The sequence below is a fragment of the Clavelina lepadiformis genome, chromosome 5 (genome assembly GCF_947623445.1).
Source record: "Clavelina lepadiformis chromosome 5, kaClaLepa1.1, whole genome shotgun sequence".
Lineage (NCBI taxonomy): Eukaryota > Metazoa > Chordata > Ascidiacea > Aplousobranchia > Clavelinidae > Clavelina > Clavelina lepadiformis.
In genome coordinates this window covers 2,864,256-2,882,168 of record NC_135244.1, presented here as the reverse complement: position 1 = coordinate 2,882,168, position 17,913 = coordinate 2,864,256, and the positions used below count along the sequence as shown (strand labels likewise).

Genomic DNA, 17,913 nt, shown 5'->3' with positions numbered 1-17,913 from the left:
TTGATAATATTCGATTTGGAACCCATAATAACTTGTCTGCACTATAAACTTGCCCGATTTTAGATTTTGCACTCATAAAAAATAACAAAAATTAAAATTAACTTAATTCAAACGGTCGAACCGTATTTGTTAAGAACGGGTCGGAGTAGGCCTATACTATAAGCACGACTAACAACGTCACAGAATTCTAGGCTAACATGTTTAGACGAGACGATATGCCACAGTGTTCCTTATGGACGCGGCCAGCCGTTTTAGCCACACTTAATTGCTTCCTATAGACTTTTTTTTTTTTTATAAAAAAAGCTTTGCAAAAACTGCAACGGCTTTTTTCGGAAAGCTAAAAACGTCGTCTATTGGGCCAATTCAAAGTACAGTAGGCTATAGGTTGATTTCAAAACATTTCCCGATTTTCGGATGTGATGTGTAACAAATTGTACGAATATAAGCTTATACGAATACGCTGCATATCAAAAACTTCACAGTAAACTCCGGTACTGTCGTATTTTTTGTGATCAAAAACGATTAGGCTAATTCACCCTTTGCTTAATAAACTTTGGTTAAAAACAAGTTAATGTTTTGAAAAATAAGAAAACTCATATATAGGCTCCTGCAAAGTTTAACCCAAACTTTAGCAACTAAAATTCAAGTTTTGAGAATTTCCAACGCCAAAATTTCTTATGGAAAATTGAGCGTACAGCAACAGCTAAAAATTCCCTTATAAGGTTGTCGTATGTTTGATTGCCTTCGCTTTTGACAACTATTACACTGGATTGAAATTTTAAAACAAACTGGCGTAAGGCCTGGAATAGTTGAATAACGTATAAACTGGGCTGGACAAGAAGTCAGTGAAACATGCAAAATTAATCAAGTGTCAAGTGAGCAAAATATTTTTTCTCTTCATGCACACCAGAGTTGATCTACGAGCGCCCACTCGTGTAAAAGTCGACCGACATTATCTGTTCATCTGTTCGCGACTATCATGTCCTGTACAAATCATTCCCCTTCACTGCTGTTTTTATTTCTAACTGCTGAAGTATCTTTCCAGTGTCATTCGTTAAATAATATCAATCCAACGCGGTTTTGGAGTCCTTTTTGTTTTTCTTTGACTAGTTTATCCAAACATGAATTTCAGGGTTTGAAAGTAAATTTGTAAAACTAGACTTGACCATTTGGCCGTACGAGCCTGTTTCCAATGTAAGTTACATGAGCAATGTCACAATGGTGTTGCTAATGTAACAATAGCATGCAAACTCTCCTACTGCTTTGCACTCAAGCCAATGAGAGCCGATATACGTATTGATTTGTAAGTTCCCATTCCATTCCAACTCTTTAAAAAGGAAAAAATCACAATCGAAAATTCTTGGTAAAAACCGACAGTAAATTATAATTTAAAATATCATTTGAGTGATATTACTACTTTAAGAAACTTACTGCTGGGATGACGTTACTTTGTTTTTATTGTTGGCAACCAAGCGCGTCCCATTGAAACTTCAGGAACTGACCCAAAAAGCGCTGAGTAAAACGTGTTTAAATTGCTCTTACAGTATTTGAATAACCTTAGTCAGCATCTATGTCTAAGTAGACGAGCAACGTTGCATAAAGTTATTGGAATCAGCTGGTAATTTGTAAGCACGCCCTTCGACCACTAAACTAGGAATCAATTTTAAGAACTTATTCTTCCTGGTAATGCACATGGTAAATGTATTAGGCACAAAAGCAACCTCAAACGCAGAAACGTTTCTTAAATTTAAACTTCTTCGAGATTTCATAATCTTTCACCCGATTCGCATAACCGGTAAAGACAATAAACAAAACACGACACAAACGACAAATGTTCACAGACATGAAACCTGCATGGCGAAGTGGGACACTGCATTACACAACGAAGACATAATAGATGCAACATATAAAACAAGTAAATAAGCAAAACACACCCTTTATGACGGAAAAGATATCACATGCCACAAAAGCCAGCACTTACGAACAGCAATATATTCCCGTTAAATTCCCGTTGTCTATATTATAAGATATGTCGCATTTGTGGTGGTCTAGCTTCATTAGTGGCAGAATATAAGTGAAGTTCATTTTTTTAAGTGATAACAAATAGATAGCAATAATATACCGCCAACTATGTATATTCCGCGTTAAATCCTACGGGCAAATCTTTGCTATAGAAATGATATCAATGGCTCTCCTAACCAAGTGTGGGAAAAACATGAAATTAAGCGCAAAATGAAAAAATCTCATGATGTGTGAACAGGAAGAGTAATGTTAAGATCAAACAAATATGAAGCCAGAATATAGTTGGCATTTCACGCTGTATACAGGTCTTGCTCAATTAGCCATGCTTTAAGAAGAAAATTAGAGTCAAATTAAAGATAAAGGATATGGCAAAGGTATAACAGAGATTTACCGACACATTTTTCGAAAAACAGCCGAGGCCATCAGAAATATCATGAAATGTTACAAAAGAAATTTTAGATATTTATCATGAAGTTATTGACATTACAGACAACGTTGATGTGCTTAACCCGTGCTGGTCTTGTATGTAACAATTGCTTTCTAATGAACACTACTTGAATTATTCTGTTCACTCGAAGTTAATTCAAAATCATCTTTAACCCGAGTCTTCTGATCCTTGGGAGACGACTCTTCGAAAGTGAATACTAAGAGCCTCCTCCTCGGGGTCTGTCGGTCTCTTCCACTCTGACCTCTGGATGATGAAGAGAATAAGGAAGACGAAAGCAACCACAACAAGCCCGCAGACGTTCCCAAATACCGCTCCCCCAGGAAGCTGAGGATAAGTGACTTTATCCGGGTTCTTGGGGTCTTTCCTGTAATCGAAAGATGAAACGTCGTTGAGATTTTTCAGTGAATAGTATGTCCGTATGAAGGGGTACCAAAATGTATAACATGCTGTATATATTACGCAGGGGACACGAGTTTTATGATCTGCAGTGCTTAGTAGGCACAGGCCACCCTTATAGTACTGCAGTGCCCTGCCGCAGTAAGCAGGTGGAGCGCCAGATAAGGACTCTGCATTAGTATGACATCACATGGCTTCGGTTTATATAAAATCAATACAAAGCACAGTAGGCGCTTATGACGCACAATAAATCAATATTTAACGGAATGCTTTTTGTGCACGTCACGCATCTAAAGACTTAATTCAATTTAGGTTGAATCAGCTTTGTAACCAGCCTCTGAAATTTGTCAACGCTCTTTAATATTTTTGTTTTCTAATGAAAACTGCATTTATAAGTATATTCAGCAGATTTGTATCACACGGGCAATCAGCACGTTTTCAATGCTCTCCATGGGATAAAGGATGATCAAAATGATGAATAATTTATACAAAATTCGCAAAAGGCATGAAAATAAATCGTCACATTGATCAATACATGATGCAAAATAATCTTGATAAAACATACACAAAGCTAATCAAAGGACATTGCACATACAACAAATTTAACATGTTTCGCCTTCATTAAATGTTATTAAATTAGTTCTAAAACACTTAAACGTCAAAGACCACGAAACCTAAAAATAGATTCTGAATGAAATTAGAATCCCAATTCAACAAGAACCATTAATTTTAAAGGAAATGTCACAGAATTACAACGTGATTCATTCATAATGCTGCACCAAACATTTTGGTTGCGACAGGAAGTATTTTGGTTTAGGAAATCATCGCGCTTTTACAACTGGTAACTAGTGATGCATCAATTAATACTTCCACAGCTATAACTATGATTTTAGAACTTTAAAAATGTTATAGTACCCAATACATAAGTAATTATTTTAATGTGCGTAACAAAAACCATTCAATGAATTTTATCACAAATCATACAAATATTTATCAAGCATTTACACTACAATGACATTTTTGTCATTTACTGCAATTTTAAGATAAGATAAAACAAACTAATGCAATTTACTAAGAGTTTATGCTCAATGAAAACTCTATGTAGGCCTATATCTGTAGAAGACATAATGGCATTCTGAAACAACCAGGCTGGAGTAACTAAAACTGCAAAGGAATGATTTAAAAACAAAAGCAGTAACTTCAGTAAATTAAAACTTGAAAATAAAAAATCAATAACCCACTTACGCATAAACGAAAAAAAGCTTCTCATTTATGCCAGAAATTGAGCTGATTGCAGCTAAAACCAGGATAGCACCTCCGAAGAATTGATGGATAGGAAGATAAGTGCTCCTTAAACTCGAGCGTGCACCAGGAAAGAGGAAAGTAAGAAAACCGAGCAGCAGCTAAAAGTGAACAAAATCACAGCATAATTATAACGTCTGATCCTTGAGTTAGAGGAAACGTAGAAAACTCCAATTATAAGTTACAGTTAGCAAACAGCAAAGTTTTGATCAAGCAAAAGCTATCCCTATTCTGCTACTAAGTACTACTCAGTAAAACAGAAATAAAATTAAGTCAGCCGCAAAGCATTTGCGAGTTTATACCAAGTATTGCAAAAAATAGAAAAACAGTTACCTGAAAACAAAACATTATCACCGTCGTAATTCCACACCAACTGTGCAGGCTGTATAAATTAGCTATGTTATTTGCTCTGTGAAAACTGAACACTGCTACAAGTCCTGAAAATGATGCAAGTATTGTATTGCTGAGTACTGGTTACAACATGACATGACCAACAACACACTAATAACACAATATTTGCACAATATAAAATTTATACAGTTAAATAAAATAAAATTAATTAACAAGTTTAGGTATTGGGTTGTAACTATGATATAGTCTATAGACCAAGTAACTACAGAAGTAACGCACCTATTATGATTGCGAAAAATGCCAAAAATAATAATCCAGCATGGATTAACTTGACTTTCAGCTTTCGACTGTTGCGAAAGACTCTGTAAACCAGGGCGGCTGAAAAGAAAAGTATTTATTGATTCGATGGCATTGCAATGATCATAAGCATGTAACTAACAGCTTTCCAAGAGTTCTAAATGTTCACTAAAAACAAATACAAACCAACTAAATACTGTACCAATACATAAAAGAATATATATAATTCTTTCTTATAAATAATTAATTAATTCAATTGAATATGGTATAGGAATATTTTTCACAACAGAAACCAATGAAAACAATTCACCGAACTTAACATAGGAGTTATTCCATGTATAATCAACCAATTTTTTAAAAATTTGTAACCACTACTCTTGGATTTTGATAATTTCAATATATGTTATATAGACCTTGGAAAATCACGAAGATTAAAAAAAAAATTTTGAAAATATCTCCAGGCGTTTTCGAGTTAATCAAATTTGAATTTTTCGCCACACGATGGCTTTTGGTTAGTGAGCACTGGTCACGCTTCATGATTTTCTTTAATATCTTTATTTCTGAAGGTAGAATAATGAAACAAATGTCAAATTCACCATTTTTGGGGTCAAGGAATTCATTTAAGCACATAAAAAACCTATATCACACCTCCTTCATGGAGTAAATTAAGTTTTTTCATTAATGTCAAAGTTCAAGTTTACGATGCAATTACAAAAATAGCAATCGCATTGGAAACATAATTTTTGCACTTTTGTGTAGCATGGTTCATGTATTTTCATATATCCAACAATTGGAAACTTGTTTTTTGGTTTGGTTGGTTTTAACAGCAAGCACTATTTTTATGATATCAAGTTTGAGTCAACTTGATTTTGATGAAATGGCTTAGATATTTTTCTGCAAATTGAAAATGATATAAGGGACCAATGAGCAATTTGGCTAGCCTATGGCAATCTGGCAAAACCTAATACTTTTAGTATATCAGTACTGTATTGCAATTGCCTGACCTTTAACAATCATTGGAAAATACTTAAGAGTTTTGATTTTTGTTTCAATTTCAAAGCCCAGCAAGAATCTAAATGTTTAGTCTATTGGTTCTAGTTTTTTTAATTCAAAAGTTTATTTGAAGTGTTTTATCATTTACCATAGGCTCAATTTTGAGCAGATATTAGTGCAATAGTAGCCTTGCATTATTGTCAGAACTAGCATCTGCAGTAGATTTGTAGAGATAAAAAAAGAGAAATACAGGTATTGGATTGGTCTACCTGATTACGGGGAAAATAGCAACTATAGGCCTATAATAGTTCTAGCCTCCTCCTTTTAACTAACAATACTCTGTTTAGATTTAGAATGATAATAAAGCATTTATCTGTTATAAATGGAGTGTTGTAGTATTGGTGTTTTGTTGCAGCAAGACTGTCATAAAACCTTATACACAGCAAAAATTGAATTGATACCTTTGGGAAGTTTATGTTCCGCAGACCGAGAGTTACTGTTATGGAGAACTGCTTTGAAAGACAAAGCAGAGCAAGTAGCCAATTTATGCATGCACCACAAAGAGATATTTTTGGCGCCAAGATTTGAGCACAGGTTCAAAAATTGTTGTGACATTTATAAATCTCACAAGAAGAAAGCCAAAGGTAGCATTGTAATTACACTTGGAATTGCCAAAAAGATGGAAAAACTCTCAATGTGCGTTAAACCTGGATGGCGCGTTTGTGCGACATGCTACAAAAGATTTCAAACAGATAATAATTGTTTGGGTGATTCAGAAACAAGTTCAAATCCATCTACAAGTGATTCTGACAGCTTAAAGTTCAGCTTTGATTGTAATCCAAAATCGCAGTTTCACCAAGATTTAGCAAAAGAAACGTTAAATGAAACTTTTCAATCTGTTGGCGTGTCTCCAGTTGGACCTTCACATAGTCTACCAAAACGACAGCGTATTCTAAAAGCAAAAGATAAAGTATCAAAGGTGGCACGAAAATTAGAAAACTCTTTTGCAACTGTTATTGGCACGGAAGAAGAAAATATTACAATTCATGAAAACACTATCTTCACTTCAAATGAGATCAAGTTGCTGCAGAAAAAAGCAAATGACCAAGATCTGTTAATGGAACATGTCAAAACAAAGATTGCTGGTGCAAGTTCATATAATGAAAAAGTAATGCTCCTCACACTGAAACCCCAATCCTGGTCAATTAAGGTGAATCAAATCAATCAATTTTGGTGAATCTGAGTATTTGATTAAACGAGCAATGAAAGAAAAAGAATCTGATGGGATTTTGTCCAAACCAACTATTCCAGGAAGAAACAAAATATCTGATGCCACAAAAGCTGCAGTTACATCTATGTATGAAAATGATGAATTTACCCGTTTAATGCCTGGAATTAAAGATTATGTAAGTGTTTCCAAAAATGTTCATAAGCAAAAGAGGCTCATTTTGTGCAATTTGAAGGAATTATATGCCACATTTTGCGAAAAATATCCTGAGCTGAAGATTGGATTCTCAACGTTTTGTTCACTCCGTCCCAAATGGTGTGTCCCCGTATCGTCCAAAGGCATTCATTCTGTCTGTGTGTGCATCCAACATCAAAATGCAATTCTTCTGGTTGCTGCTGCCAACAACAATGAAACATACAAAACATTGATTGACAAAATAGTGTGCAGCACGGAGAACAAAATGTGCATGTTGCATCGTTGTGAACAATGTCCTGGGTCTCAAGCACTAGAAGGCCTTTTGTTTGCACAGTATGATGAGGAACTTGATGATGAAGTCCAATGCCAACAATGGAAGTCTACAGACAGGATGGATCTTATCACAGTGTTAATGACGAGACATGAGTGGATTCAAGAAATTGCAAGAGTTTTGGATGATCTTACAAAGCATTCATTCATAGCTAAATGCCAATCTAGATACTTAAACTCCAGAAAGAGTTCTTTAACAGATGATACTTGTGTGATTTTGCTGGATTTCGCCGAGAATTACACTTTTACAATCCAAGATGAAGTACAAAGCTATCACTGGAACCAGCAGCAATGTACAATCCACCCTGCTGTTGTGTATTACATGCAAGATCACATCTTGATGCAGCAGTCATTTTGCTTTGTTTCAGATGACTTAACACATGACACAGCTTTTGTACATGGGCTTTTGTACAAACTCACTGCATTGATTCCAAGCTTGTCCAGCACCATTACTAAAGTTGAATATTTCTCGGACGGTTGCGCTGGACAGTATAAAAATATGCTGAATTTGTGCCATCACAAGTGTGATTTCAACCTGGAAGCGTGTTGGTCCTTTTTTGCAACCAGTCACGGGAAATCTCCATGTGATGGTGTTGGAGGTACTGTTAAACGATTGGTTAAGACAGCTAGCTTACAAAGACCTACATCTGACCAGATTACAACCACACAAGCATTCTATAAATATTGCTGTGACAACATCAATGGAATTAAATTCGAGTTTTTGCATTCAGAAGGTTTACAAAAGGACAGGCTTGTAATGGCATCAAGGTTTTTATTAGGAAGCACAATACCTGGAACACGATCTTTCCACCATTTTCAACCCCTTTCGAAATCTTCAATAGGATACAAGCGAACAAGTGATGATAACAAATTCACAGGTATTCATTACTTTTCACATTGCAACAGAGATGATTTGCAAGTTACTGTGAATGACTATGTAGCTTGCAACTATGATGGAAAGTGGTGGGGTGGATGGGATTAATCGACGAAGTCGACACTGCTCAGTTACATGCCCAAGTGAAGTTTATGCACCCACCAGGTCCTACAAATACATTTTTTTGGCCATCAAAGGACGATGTATGCTGGGTTCCTTTCCAGCAAATTCTATGCAAAGTTGCTGCACCGATTACAACAACTGGAAGATCGTACAGTATCACTGCAGAAGCTTTAAAAACAGTGATGAAAGCCTACACCGATAGAGAATGACAATAAGGTCAAGAATCAAAATAGGAGTAGGCCAAATTGAAGTTCAAAAAGTAACTCTAATTTACTGTAACCTCTCTCAGAGTGCACCATTAGCAGGCAGTAATTAATTTTTTTGGTGAATAATCTTTAAACACTAGCAGTTGGTGCCTTGGAATTGCAACCTTGCATATATTCATGACCAGTTATACGATATTGCTCAAATATGCATTTTATATCTTATAAGAATCCTAAAAATAGTGCTTGCTGTTAAAACCAACTTTACTCCTAAAGCACAAAAAACAAGTTTCCAATTTTTGGATATATGAAAATACATGAACCATGCTACACAAAAGTGCAAAAATTATGTTTCCAATGCGATTGCTATTTTTGTAATTGCATCGTAAACTTGAACTTTGACATTAATGAAAAAACTTAATTTACTCCATGAAGGAGGTGTGATATAGGTTTTTTATGTGCTTAAATGAATTCCTTGACCCCAAAAATGGTGAATTTGACATTTGTTTCATTATTCTACCTTCAGAAATAAAGATATTAAACAAAATCATGAAGCGTGACCAGTGCTCACTAACCAAAAGCCATCGTGTGGCGAAAAATTCAAATTTGAATAACTCGAAAACGCCTGGAGATATTTTCAAAATTTTTTTTTTAATCTTCGTGATTTTCCAAGGTCTAACATATATTGAAATTATCAAAATCCAAGAGTAGTGGTTACAGTGCCCGGTTGATTATACATGGAATGACTCATAGATAATATTGTATGTTTAGAATAATCTTACCCTCTCCGTACAAGAAAACCATGCCACAGATCATGCATAATGGATGTAAATTAAATTCCTTTGGGCCGCCATCCCAGGCAAATCCACCCAGATAAGTGTTAAGCCAAACTCCAATCATCACGACCATTGCGATACCAGCCACCTGAAGTGAATGTGATTAAACTGATTTAAGACATTTGTGCTACCTCACACTTTCATAGCGTGACTGAAGAAAATGTGCAAAAAGTAAGCCTACAGAAAAATACTAAACTAAGCCATAGCTTCTAAGCACACAAGCTTGATGACGAACAAAGCAATTACAGTATTTGGACTATGGTAATCTGAACTGATGATTTCACCCAAAGTATTTAGGTCACAAAATGTGTTGTTAAAAATATATTAGGTGACAAAGTTACATCTAGGTAGGAAAAAGGATCGCCTATCAAGGCCAAAAAGTTATTTATGCTCATCCAAATCAGGTTAATTTTTAGTTGTAGTAGAAAATTTTTGGGTTACATTTGTGTCGTATACGTTTCAAGTTTTAATGTTAGGTTCTTTTATACAATGTTGGTACGATTCCTTTCCAGTGAAATAACAACAGACATTAAAACAGATGTGACTTAAATTAAAAAATTCAAGTCCGGTGTGGAAGTGCACAACCACATGTCACACTTGTATAATAGACACATGCTGAACAAAATATGACATCCTTTGGTGGTGCACTTCTGCACTAGACCCCAAATTTCTATGTAACTTGATAAAAATTTCTTCACCAACCTGAGATATAGCTAACATCCAGGGCAATCCACGAAGGTTGCCGCTGTCTTCTAACGAGTTTAAACCGGGCATTGTAAGGTTTTCAGGCAGAGTCAAAATCCAAAGATGAATTCAAAAAATCAACAACAACACCTAATAAGTGAACAAGGCACTAGTAGAATAAGTGAAATAAGTAAATAATAAGGAAATAACTGAAAGCAACTAAAACAGAAATTGCTATCCTAAATCCTGAAATCTACCGGTATTGTTCTGCGTTGGTTTAATTTCTTTATACCAATATTATGTTTGCATGTCTTAAGTTTGGCTGTCCTAAAATGAAACTCAAAATGCAAACTAGTTACTCATTGCCTGTTAGTAGCCAACAGGCTATGCTTATGCTTTATTGGGCTATAATCATAATATTGTCCTAGAGACCTAGACTATAAACACATTACGGTTTCGCTTGTCAGGCATTTGCATAAAACAAACGATATAGGCCGTATAACCGTATACGATAGTAGATATTGAGTTAAATAAACAGCAATCACCAACTGGACTCTCTTGAGAAAAATGTGGCAGCTGTAAGTGCAACATTTCTTCGCTTACAAGCTGCAAAAGAATGACTTTATTTGCCAATGTCAATTGTGAACATGATCGCAGTGTTTCCAACATAACACCTCAACAAACACATGGTGACGCTAATACGAACATTGTACGGACACTACAGCAAGGAGATTTATCGAAATGCACGCTAAACTTTTTATCTTCAAGCCAATTTATAATAAGCAAACAAAGAAAAACTGTTGTTTGGACGACAAGTTAAAATAAACAAAGAACTGAGTCTTTAGTGGACGCCCACAGGACAAGACTTGACGTCTTTGTACGAACAATTTTGGGTCGAAAACTGCCGTACATTCCAGTCGGGTTGATTTCAGCATGAATCCATCGGTATTTCGATTCACGTGATATTTTGACAACAACCTCGCTAAGCATCGAAATACAACTCACCATTCACTACCACCGCTCATCGGACGTTACAGTAGCCAAGGTAACTTGCCCCTGTTCAGTGCTAATTTAAACTGACTAAATACTGAAATAGCTGGGCGAATGCTTAGCCTATACACAGATAAAGCTTTTCAGTGTGATAAAATTCTATGCTAACCTGCGCAATCCTTTCATACAGAGTCTACACCGGTAGTGTCGCGGCTCGCAATGATTAATGAACTACAATCGCTGTCATAATGTTGTATTTTTCCTGTCGTGGTGATCATTCATCCAAAAGATGTTGGTTCTTACAAAGAGTCTTTTACATTGTTATTTTTACCGTTATTAGACTATTATTTGTATTAAATAAATTTTAACGATATAAAGTAGAAACTTATCGAGTCTGCCAAGGAGTCAATGGACATACATTTGAGTGCTGTGTAGTTTTTCGCCAAATAAAACTATATTTCTTGAATTGGAAACACTTTGATTATATAACTGCCATGGTTGGCTGGTCGCAAATAAAAATACCGATTTTGACGTTTGTGAAAGAAGCAGAAATTGTAGGAAGTTTATATTAAATTAAAATATACTTATTACACGACCACTCCTTCTACAATAAATTACCAAAGAATGTTGGATAGTCGTTTTTTATCTTTTGCTTTAAGTTCTTTATGTGCATAGCCTAATTTCTGGCCTTTCAGTGCAGAATAGCGGATTAAGGCTCTATACTGCCAGGACAAGTACCACAAACACAGGCACAAAGACTTGCGAAAACAAAGTATAACAGCGAAAAGGGCTTCACGACGTCCCGTGAGACAAACTGAGTAAGCTTAGACGATTAAACTTATATATTTAATGCTTTTCCGAAGGCTCTTTACCTGTAAGCTTAACATCGACGTTTGCGTATCAATTCGTTGTGAACTAGCCCAAGACCTCAAATAAGTCACTTTTATTCGATGCGACTCCACTCCACTCAGCGAACGAACGAAGATGATTGTCGAAAGTTTTCTCTCGTTGCAACAACAAGAAAGAGTCTGACATTGCTTAAAAATAGCAATAGCTACAGATTATCTCACATCCTTGTTCTAAACACAATGGTGTTTTCCATCATTATAGAGACCATAGGGTGTACTGCTGCTGAAAGAAACGGTTGTTAAACTGACTCCACTCGAATATTTTTTTTTAAGCTTAAGGGTACCAAGATATACACTAGGTATAACAAATAGCTTTAATAAATATTGCGCTATGTAGTACACACAGTAGCCTAAAAAGGCAATGCTGTATTTTTTAGCTGCTCCAAGTCCACAATTGACGTTAACAGGAATATAGTGACAAACAACATCTGCCAAAGCACAGATGTAACTTTATGTGAAGAAACGCCTCTGAAGAGGTTTTGTGCGTCGCCTAAACTAAACTACAACTGATTCGAAATGCAAACCGGAAAGAACGAAAAACGCAATGACTTTGTGTCAGCAAGTTAAAACGTGGTGCTCTGTCGTCATACAACGGATGGAAGGTAGACGCTACAATCGTTTACTTTTGTTTAGATCTTTTTACTCATGTTACTTGACGTTTGTCCACCCAACTCAACTTGCTGGCTAGCCTTTTGTAAATTCGTGTCTCATTCAATATAGGTGTGAGGCCTAAGACGTGATCGGGTTTGATGTCATAAGCCATGATAACCTTGTGGCGTGTTCCAAAGCTATTTTAACTCTTCAGTCGTTATTCAGTGCGTGACCCTTTTCGTAAAGTTCTTTAAATTTTTATAAATAAATTTTTCTATTCTGTAGCAATCATCTAATTTCTTATTACTAGAAAAATTGGGCAACGCAACAAAAATATTTTGGTATAGTTTGCTAATAATATTGCACTAAAGTCCCAGAATAAATTACTTGCACAGGGCAAAAAATAAACGGAATCGAACTTTACCTTTAGTTTTTGCTTTTATTGCTTTTTTAAATCTATTTGCTAATAATTTTGTTCGCTGAAATCAATCACGTTCATGAAACGAATCAGGTTTCAACTGTATCACAAAAACATGCACAAAAGAATCGAAACTTAACCAAACAAAGGTTGTTATTTGTCCATAAATTGCTTTATATTTGAATGTTCGCCACCCATATTTGAAAGCCTTTTTATGGCCTAGACCAGAGGTGGGCAAATGTATTCAATGGAAGAGCTATTTGCAGAAACTACAAGTACCAGAGAGTCTCAAAATTATTTCAATACAAAAACGGTAAATAATGCATTAGCATTATATGTCATCGTTTTCGTTTTGCAGTGTATTTAAGTTGACTAAACTGAGCTAAACCTTACTGTCTTAGCAATGAAATTGCGTTGACTTGCTGTTAACTAACGCTTCGGATTGTGTGTCTATTGTTACGTCATAAACGAAATGCTGGCCTAAATAAAGAAAAGAAAAAGAGAGAAACGTTCATAAACCGTACTCTTGGTAGCCTTTCAATTTTTTTGGAATTTTACGATTCGACTAGAAGAGCCACAAAAAACATGGCGGCGAGCCACAGTTTGCCCACCACTGGCCTAGACAAAGAAGCCCTGTGTTTGTAACATTGAAACCAATTGTAGGTTACATTACCCGAGAAATATATTTTGAACGTATACGATTTATTGACGTAATCAATATAACAATACATAACTATTTTTAAAGTATTTGCTCAATTTGGCTACAGGTTCTTAAACGTCCCCAGTTTTTTCCCCGGGGGAATTGTTCTTCCATGTCTTGTAGTATTATGCACGCGTTTTTCAAACGGTGATATTTCGCCACAATCATACAATCGCGAGACGGAACAGGCTATATATGAGCAAGAGCTGTATCAATCGCGGTATTAAATTTATAAATCGCCGTGACAGCTACCTTTGAAGTTGTATTTATGTATGTAGGTCTAATGAGAAGTCTTGCTTTGTGGCTTCAGCTGCTATGCTTGCTGTTTTTTGTCTTGTATCTTTTGGATACGATAGACCAGTTGCTGGTACCACTAAAACCGGTTATTGATGAAACGCCAGTCGACGAAGTAATGAAGTGGCAGATGAATTGTCCTTACACAAGTTACAAAGATCATCTTCCAAGAAGTAAGCAGTTGAACTTAATTAATGATCGCAGTGATTTGGGTAAAATCTGGATCAGTAGATCAGAGAAAATGACTGAGATTGACGTCGAGTTCTTCAGGAAGACGTTTTTTGATCATTTTTTAAAACGTTTTGGTTGTGGTAGGCTACTGGGCAGCACTAGATCCATTAACAACAGTAAAAGTGTCGTTGACGTTTTAGTTAAAAGCAACATCAGGGTATCAACTTAAACTAAACGCAATGGCCAGTTGAAAGCAAAGTTGAATATTAAAGAACTCCTGAACACATTTCATCGTTATCCCAGAAAGCAAACGGGCTTTCAATTTTCAGTAAACTTTTCATTTCTTTGCAATAAAAGTTCCAATTTTTTGCAGAATATGAACACCAAGTGTGCTATTCATCAAAGCAGCGAACGTACATTCCATTTACCACGATGAGAGAATATTGTGATGTTGTACCTTCCAAGAAGAAGCGTCGGAATATTTATTAACTGTTCATTTTTATAAATTTAAGATGTCTTTATGGTGTGTCTAATCTGTATTATACATTAAAGCACCTAAAATGTTTTATACTTTGATAAATGTAGGAAAAACCTCAGGAATAATCGCACGTTGCATGTATAGTCAACAACTGTGACAAATGGTACACTGTGTACTGTCTATTTTACAGCATATACTCTACAGTCTACACTGTGCGGATAGATGCACCTGTTAAAACATAATATATTCATTACACTCTCACCACTTTCGTTCGCTCTTTTGGATTTATTCTTGTGTTCATGCTACGTAGGTATCTGTACCACTTATTAACATACAGTTAGTGATTTTACTTCTAAGTTGATACTCCAAAGCCTTATCGTAGATGTTTTGTCACCACCACCGTTCTATTATGCCCACATCTAAAGTGTTATAGTGTTATACTGTTGAGTATTGGCTTGTCTGTTTACTGTACGCTGTGTAGTGTAGTTGTTGTGTAGTAGGCTACTTGTTGTTGTCTTGTAGTTGTAGTTGGCACATGAAATACTTTTTGTGATGTCGTTCAGATTTTTTCGATTTCCAAAACACGCGACATTTCGGTTATACTTGGAAACCCTACTTTCAGTGCCTTGTAGCAATTGTATGCCACTTTGTACCTACGTTTTGACCAATAAACTTAAGTAAACAAAAGTTTAACTGTCACAGGTAATCCAGGAAACCATAAAATTTACACAAGATATATTTGCATAAATTTGCATATAATACCAAAAGTGAGACCGATAAATGTTATTTATAGCTTCCGATAACAAGCCCAAGGCGGCCGAAGCTGATTTATGTGAATTTTGAAATTGCTGATTTTTGTGTGATTAATTACAGCTTTATGCATCACCAAGGGTTTGTTAAGCTCTAACACGATGTGTAGATGAACAGTGCTCGTGTCGTCAACTTCACCTTCAACTTACCGTTGTCTTTTGAAACTTTTTATAAAAACTTGCATTTTGTTGAGTCTGGACGATTGCACAAAAGCATGAAAATACACCGTTGCGCCATAACACGTACTTGTCATATCAGATCATCGCTGAAAAAGAAACTCGGGACTGTTTGCCTCGGTGGTGTTACTGCCAGTCCTTATGACGTGACTCAAGCGCTTTATTACATCACAAAAGATTGGTGCGAATAGGGTGTCGCGTTTCATTGCGTGGGAACTATACATTCCAGCATACTTTTGTGATTAATTTATAATAAGGCAATAATGACACATATTTTGTTTATAGATACGCCGTGTTAATTACTTCATGGCTATGGCACAATTTATACCTCCAGCATTGTGGGGTAATATTTTGTTCTACTTGGTGCATTCCCTAGCACTCCCCAGTATAATGAGCTCTCAAATAACTGGTATGTATATAAAAACAGGGCCATCATTTCTGATTTATGATGACAATTGCTTACAGTGTTTACATGCAAAGTTCTACGGCGTCAAGTCTGATTTCCGCAGGACTCAATCTAGCAGATGACAAAAGCAATCATCCTGTTTCTTGCCATTGGGTTGTTTTTGCTTGTGATCTCGGCCGCCCCCATACGGAGAACAAAAATAATTTCAATTCAAAATGTTTCAAAAGAGTCCAGGTTTAGCAAAACACTCAGAATCGTCAGATGTGTAAGTATTTTAACTCAAACACAATACAACTTAGTAATCTACGTTACCTATGCTGGAAGGTTTGCTTAACCGACATTATTCTTGGTGAAAAGTGATCTGTACGCTTTACAGTCTTCACATACAAGCTTTTATATGATCCAATGTTTTAAACGAAATACTAATGAACACTAAAGGGAGTGGAAACGACTAATTAAGTTAACAGCATTATTTAAAGCGTCATCTTGCTTGAGTTAATTACACTTTTTTATACAGAATCAGCCCCAACGTCAAATGCTCTCCTGGTCAATGGATTTGTTTTCTTTGGGATATACCTTGTGCCGGAAGCGCTGTTACTTCTTGCAACGTGAAAATACCTTCAATGAATCTGTGCCTACAGTGCATGAACAAAATGTAAAAAATGGAAACAGTAAAGCGACACCGGTGCCTGCGTTCCGTGGCGTCCGCTAGCGGTTACATTGGATTTGTAGATCGCCTTTTAATAAAGCTTGACGATAAAATTTTGGAAATCTGCTGAAAACAAACGAAACCCGTTTATTAGTACGTTGTTTTTATTTGAACCTTGGTTGCCAGATACAGCCAGACCATTTGGAATTTTAATCCACCATAAGCGTAGTGTTTTAACAACAAGTTTACGTTGCCAAGGTTTGTTACAGAAGTGTCTTTTCAATCTTTTGTGAAAGCAACGGTGATGAGCTCCACAAAAAAATAGGTTTTAATCTTATGTAATTTAAAAGTAACCTAATGACTGTTGCAAAAGGAACTAAGCATTATACGATTATTTTGATCTTGATTTTTGTTAATGCCAAGATGTTAAATGTTCTCCGTCATTTTAAATACGCTTGTATCATCATGCTGTTATCGTTTAATTATCGTCTAAAATATTCGGAACATGTTTCGCTGTGCAGTCAAATGACAACGATGCGATTTTGCGTTAGTTGCTGTTACTGTTTGGGGGCGGTGTAGTTACCCAAACCAAACGCAAATGGTTGATTTGCGTGGCCTGCACGAATCTTTTTGCAGACATGACTTTTGTGTGACTTTAACTTTATTTTTTTCAATACATGTACTCAGTGATACTTTCTTAAAATAACTTACATTTACCATAACCTTAAAGCCAAAGAATGATTGAAGATGTTTTAACGACCTTTTCATTTCTGATTTGTTTACTCATCTTGCGAGTTAGACTGTGGTTTTGCGCCATTTAGTGACCGTATAAAATAAAACACTTCTGCAGTTTCTTTGATGCAGCGCTCAAGAGTAGTTTTGTATCACAAGACCAACTCAGGGAAGTCAAAATGTTTACTGCGACGCTATGATAACTTGCACTATGTGTGACACACCCCGCGTTCCTGTCTGGTTGCTAACGCTGCCACGTCAATCGACAAACAATAAAAAGAGACTATTTTTTAAGAGGAAACCTTGTG

At 35.9% G+C, this 17,913-nt stretch overlaps 1 protein-coding gene and 1 long non-coding RNA gene across 2 annotated transcripts; one reads left to right on the top strand and one right to left on the bottom strand.

Annotated features, from left to right (window-relative positions):
• Positions 1 to 1,684: 1,684 nt before the first annotated feature.
• LOC143460451 (transmembrane ascorbate-dependent reductase CYB561-like) lies at positions 1,685 to 10,890 on the bottom strand. Its single transcript, XM_076957946.1, has 7 exons — positions 10,828 to 10,890; positions 10,301 to 10,432; positions 9,545 to 9,686; positions 4,799 to 4,897; positions 4,502 to 4,605; positions 4,112 to 4,269; positions 1,685 to 2,834 (listed from the first exon to the last, which is right to left on the bottom strand). The coding sequence occupies exons 2-7, from the start codon at positions 10,370 to 10,372 to the stop codon at positions 2,618 to 2,620; spliced, it is 792 nt and encodes a 263-aa protein (XP_076814061.1). The 5' UTR covers positions 10,373 to 10,432; positions 10,828 to 10,890; the 3' UTR covers positions 1,685 to 2,617.
• Positions 10,891 to 14,046: 3,156 nt separating this feature from the next.
• LOC143459827 (uncharacterized) lies at positions 14,047 to 17,515 on the top strand. The gene is made up of 4 exons (XR_013117787.1): positions 14,047 to 14,356; positions 14,728 to 16,227; positions 16,328 to 16,489; positions 16,742 to 17,515. It is a non-coding gene; the product is annotated as an uncharacterized LOC143459827 (long non-coding RNA).
• The last annotated feature ends 398 nt before the right edge of the window (positions 17,516 to 17,913 follow it).

Bases quoted from the DNA above. Each gene is read 5' to 3' on its own strand.
- LOC143460451 (XM_076957946.1), bottom strand. From the start codon at position 10,372: ATGCCCGGTTTAAACTCGTTAGAAGACAGCGGCAACCTTCGTGGATTG. The intron at 4,898-9,544 runs GTAAGATTATTC...TTTTCTTTTCAG, and splicing joins GGTTTTCTTGTACGGAGAGG to CCGCCCTGGTTTACAGAGTC. The intron at 4,270-4,501 runs GTAACTGTTTTT...GTTCACTTTTAG, and splicing joins TGATAATGTTTTGTTTTCAG to CTGCTGCTCGGTTTTCTTAC.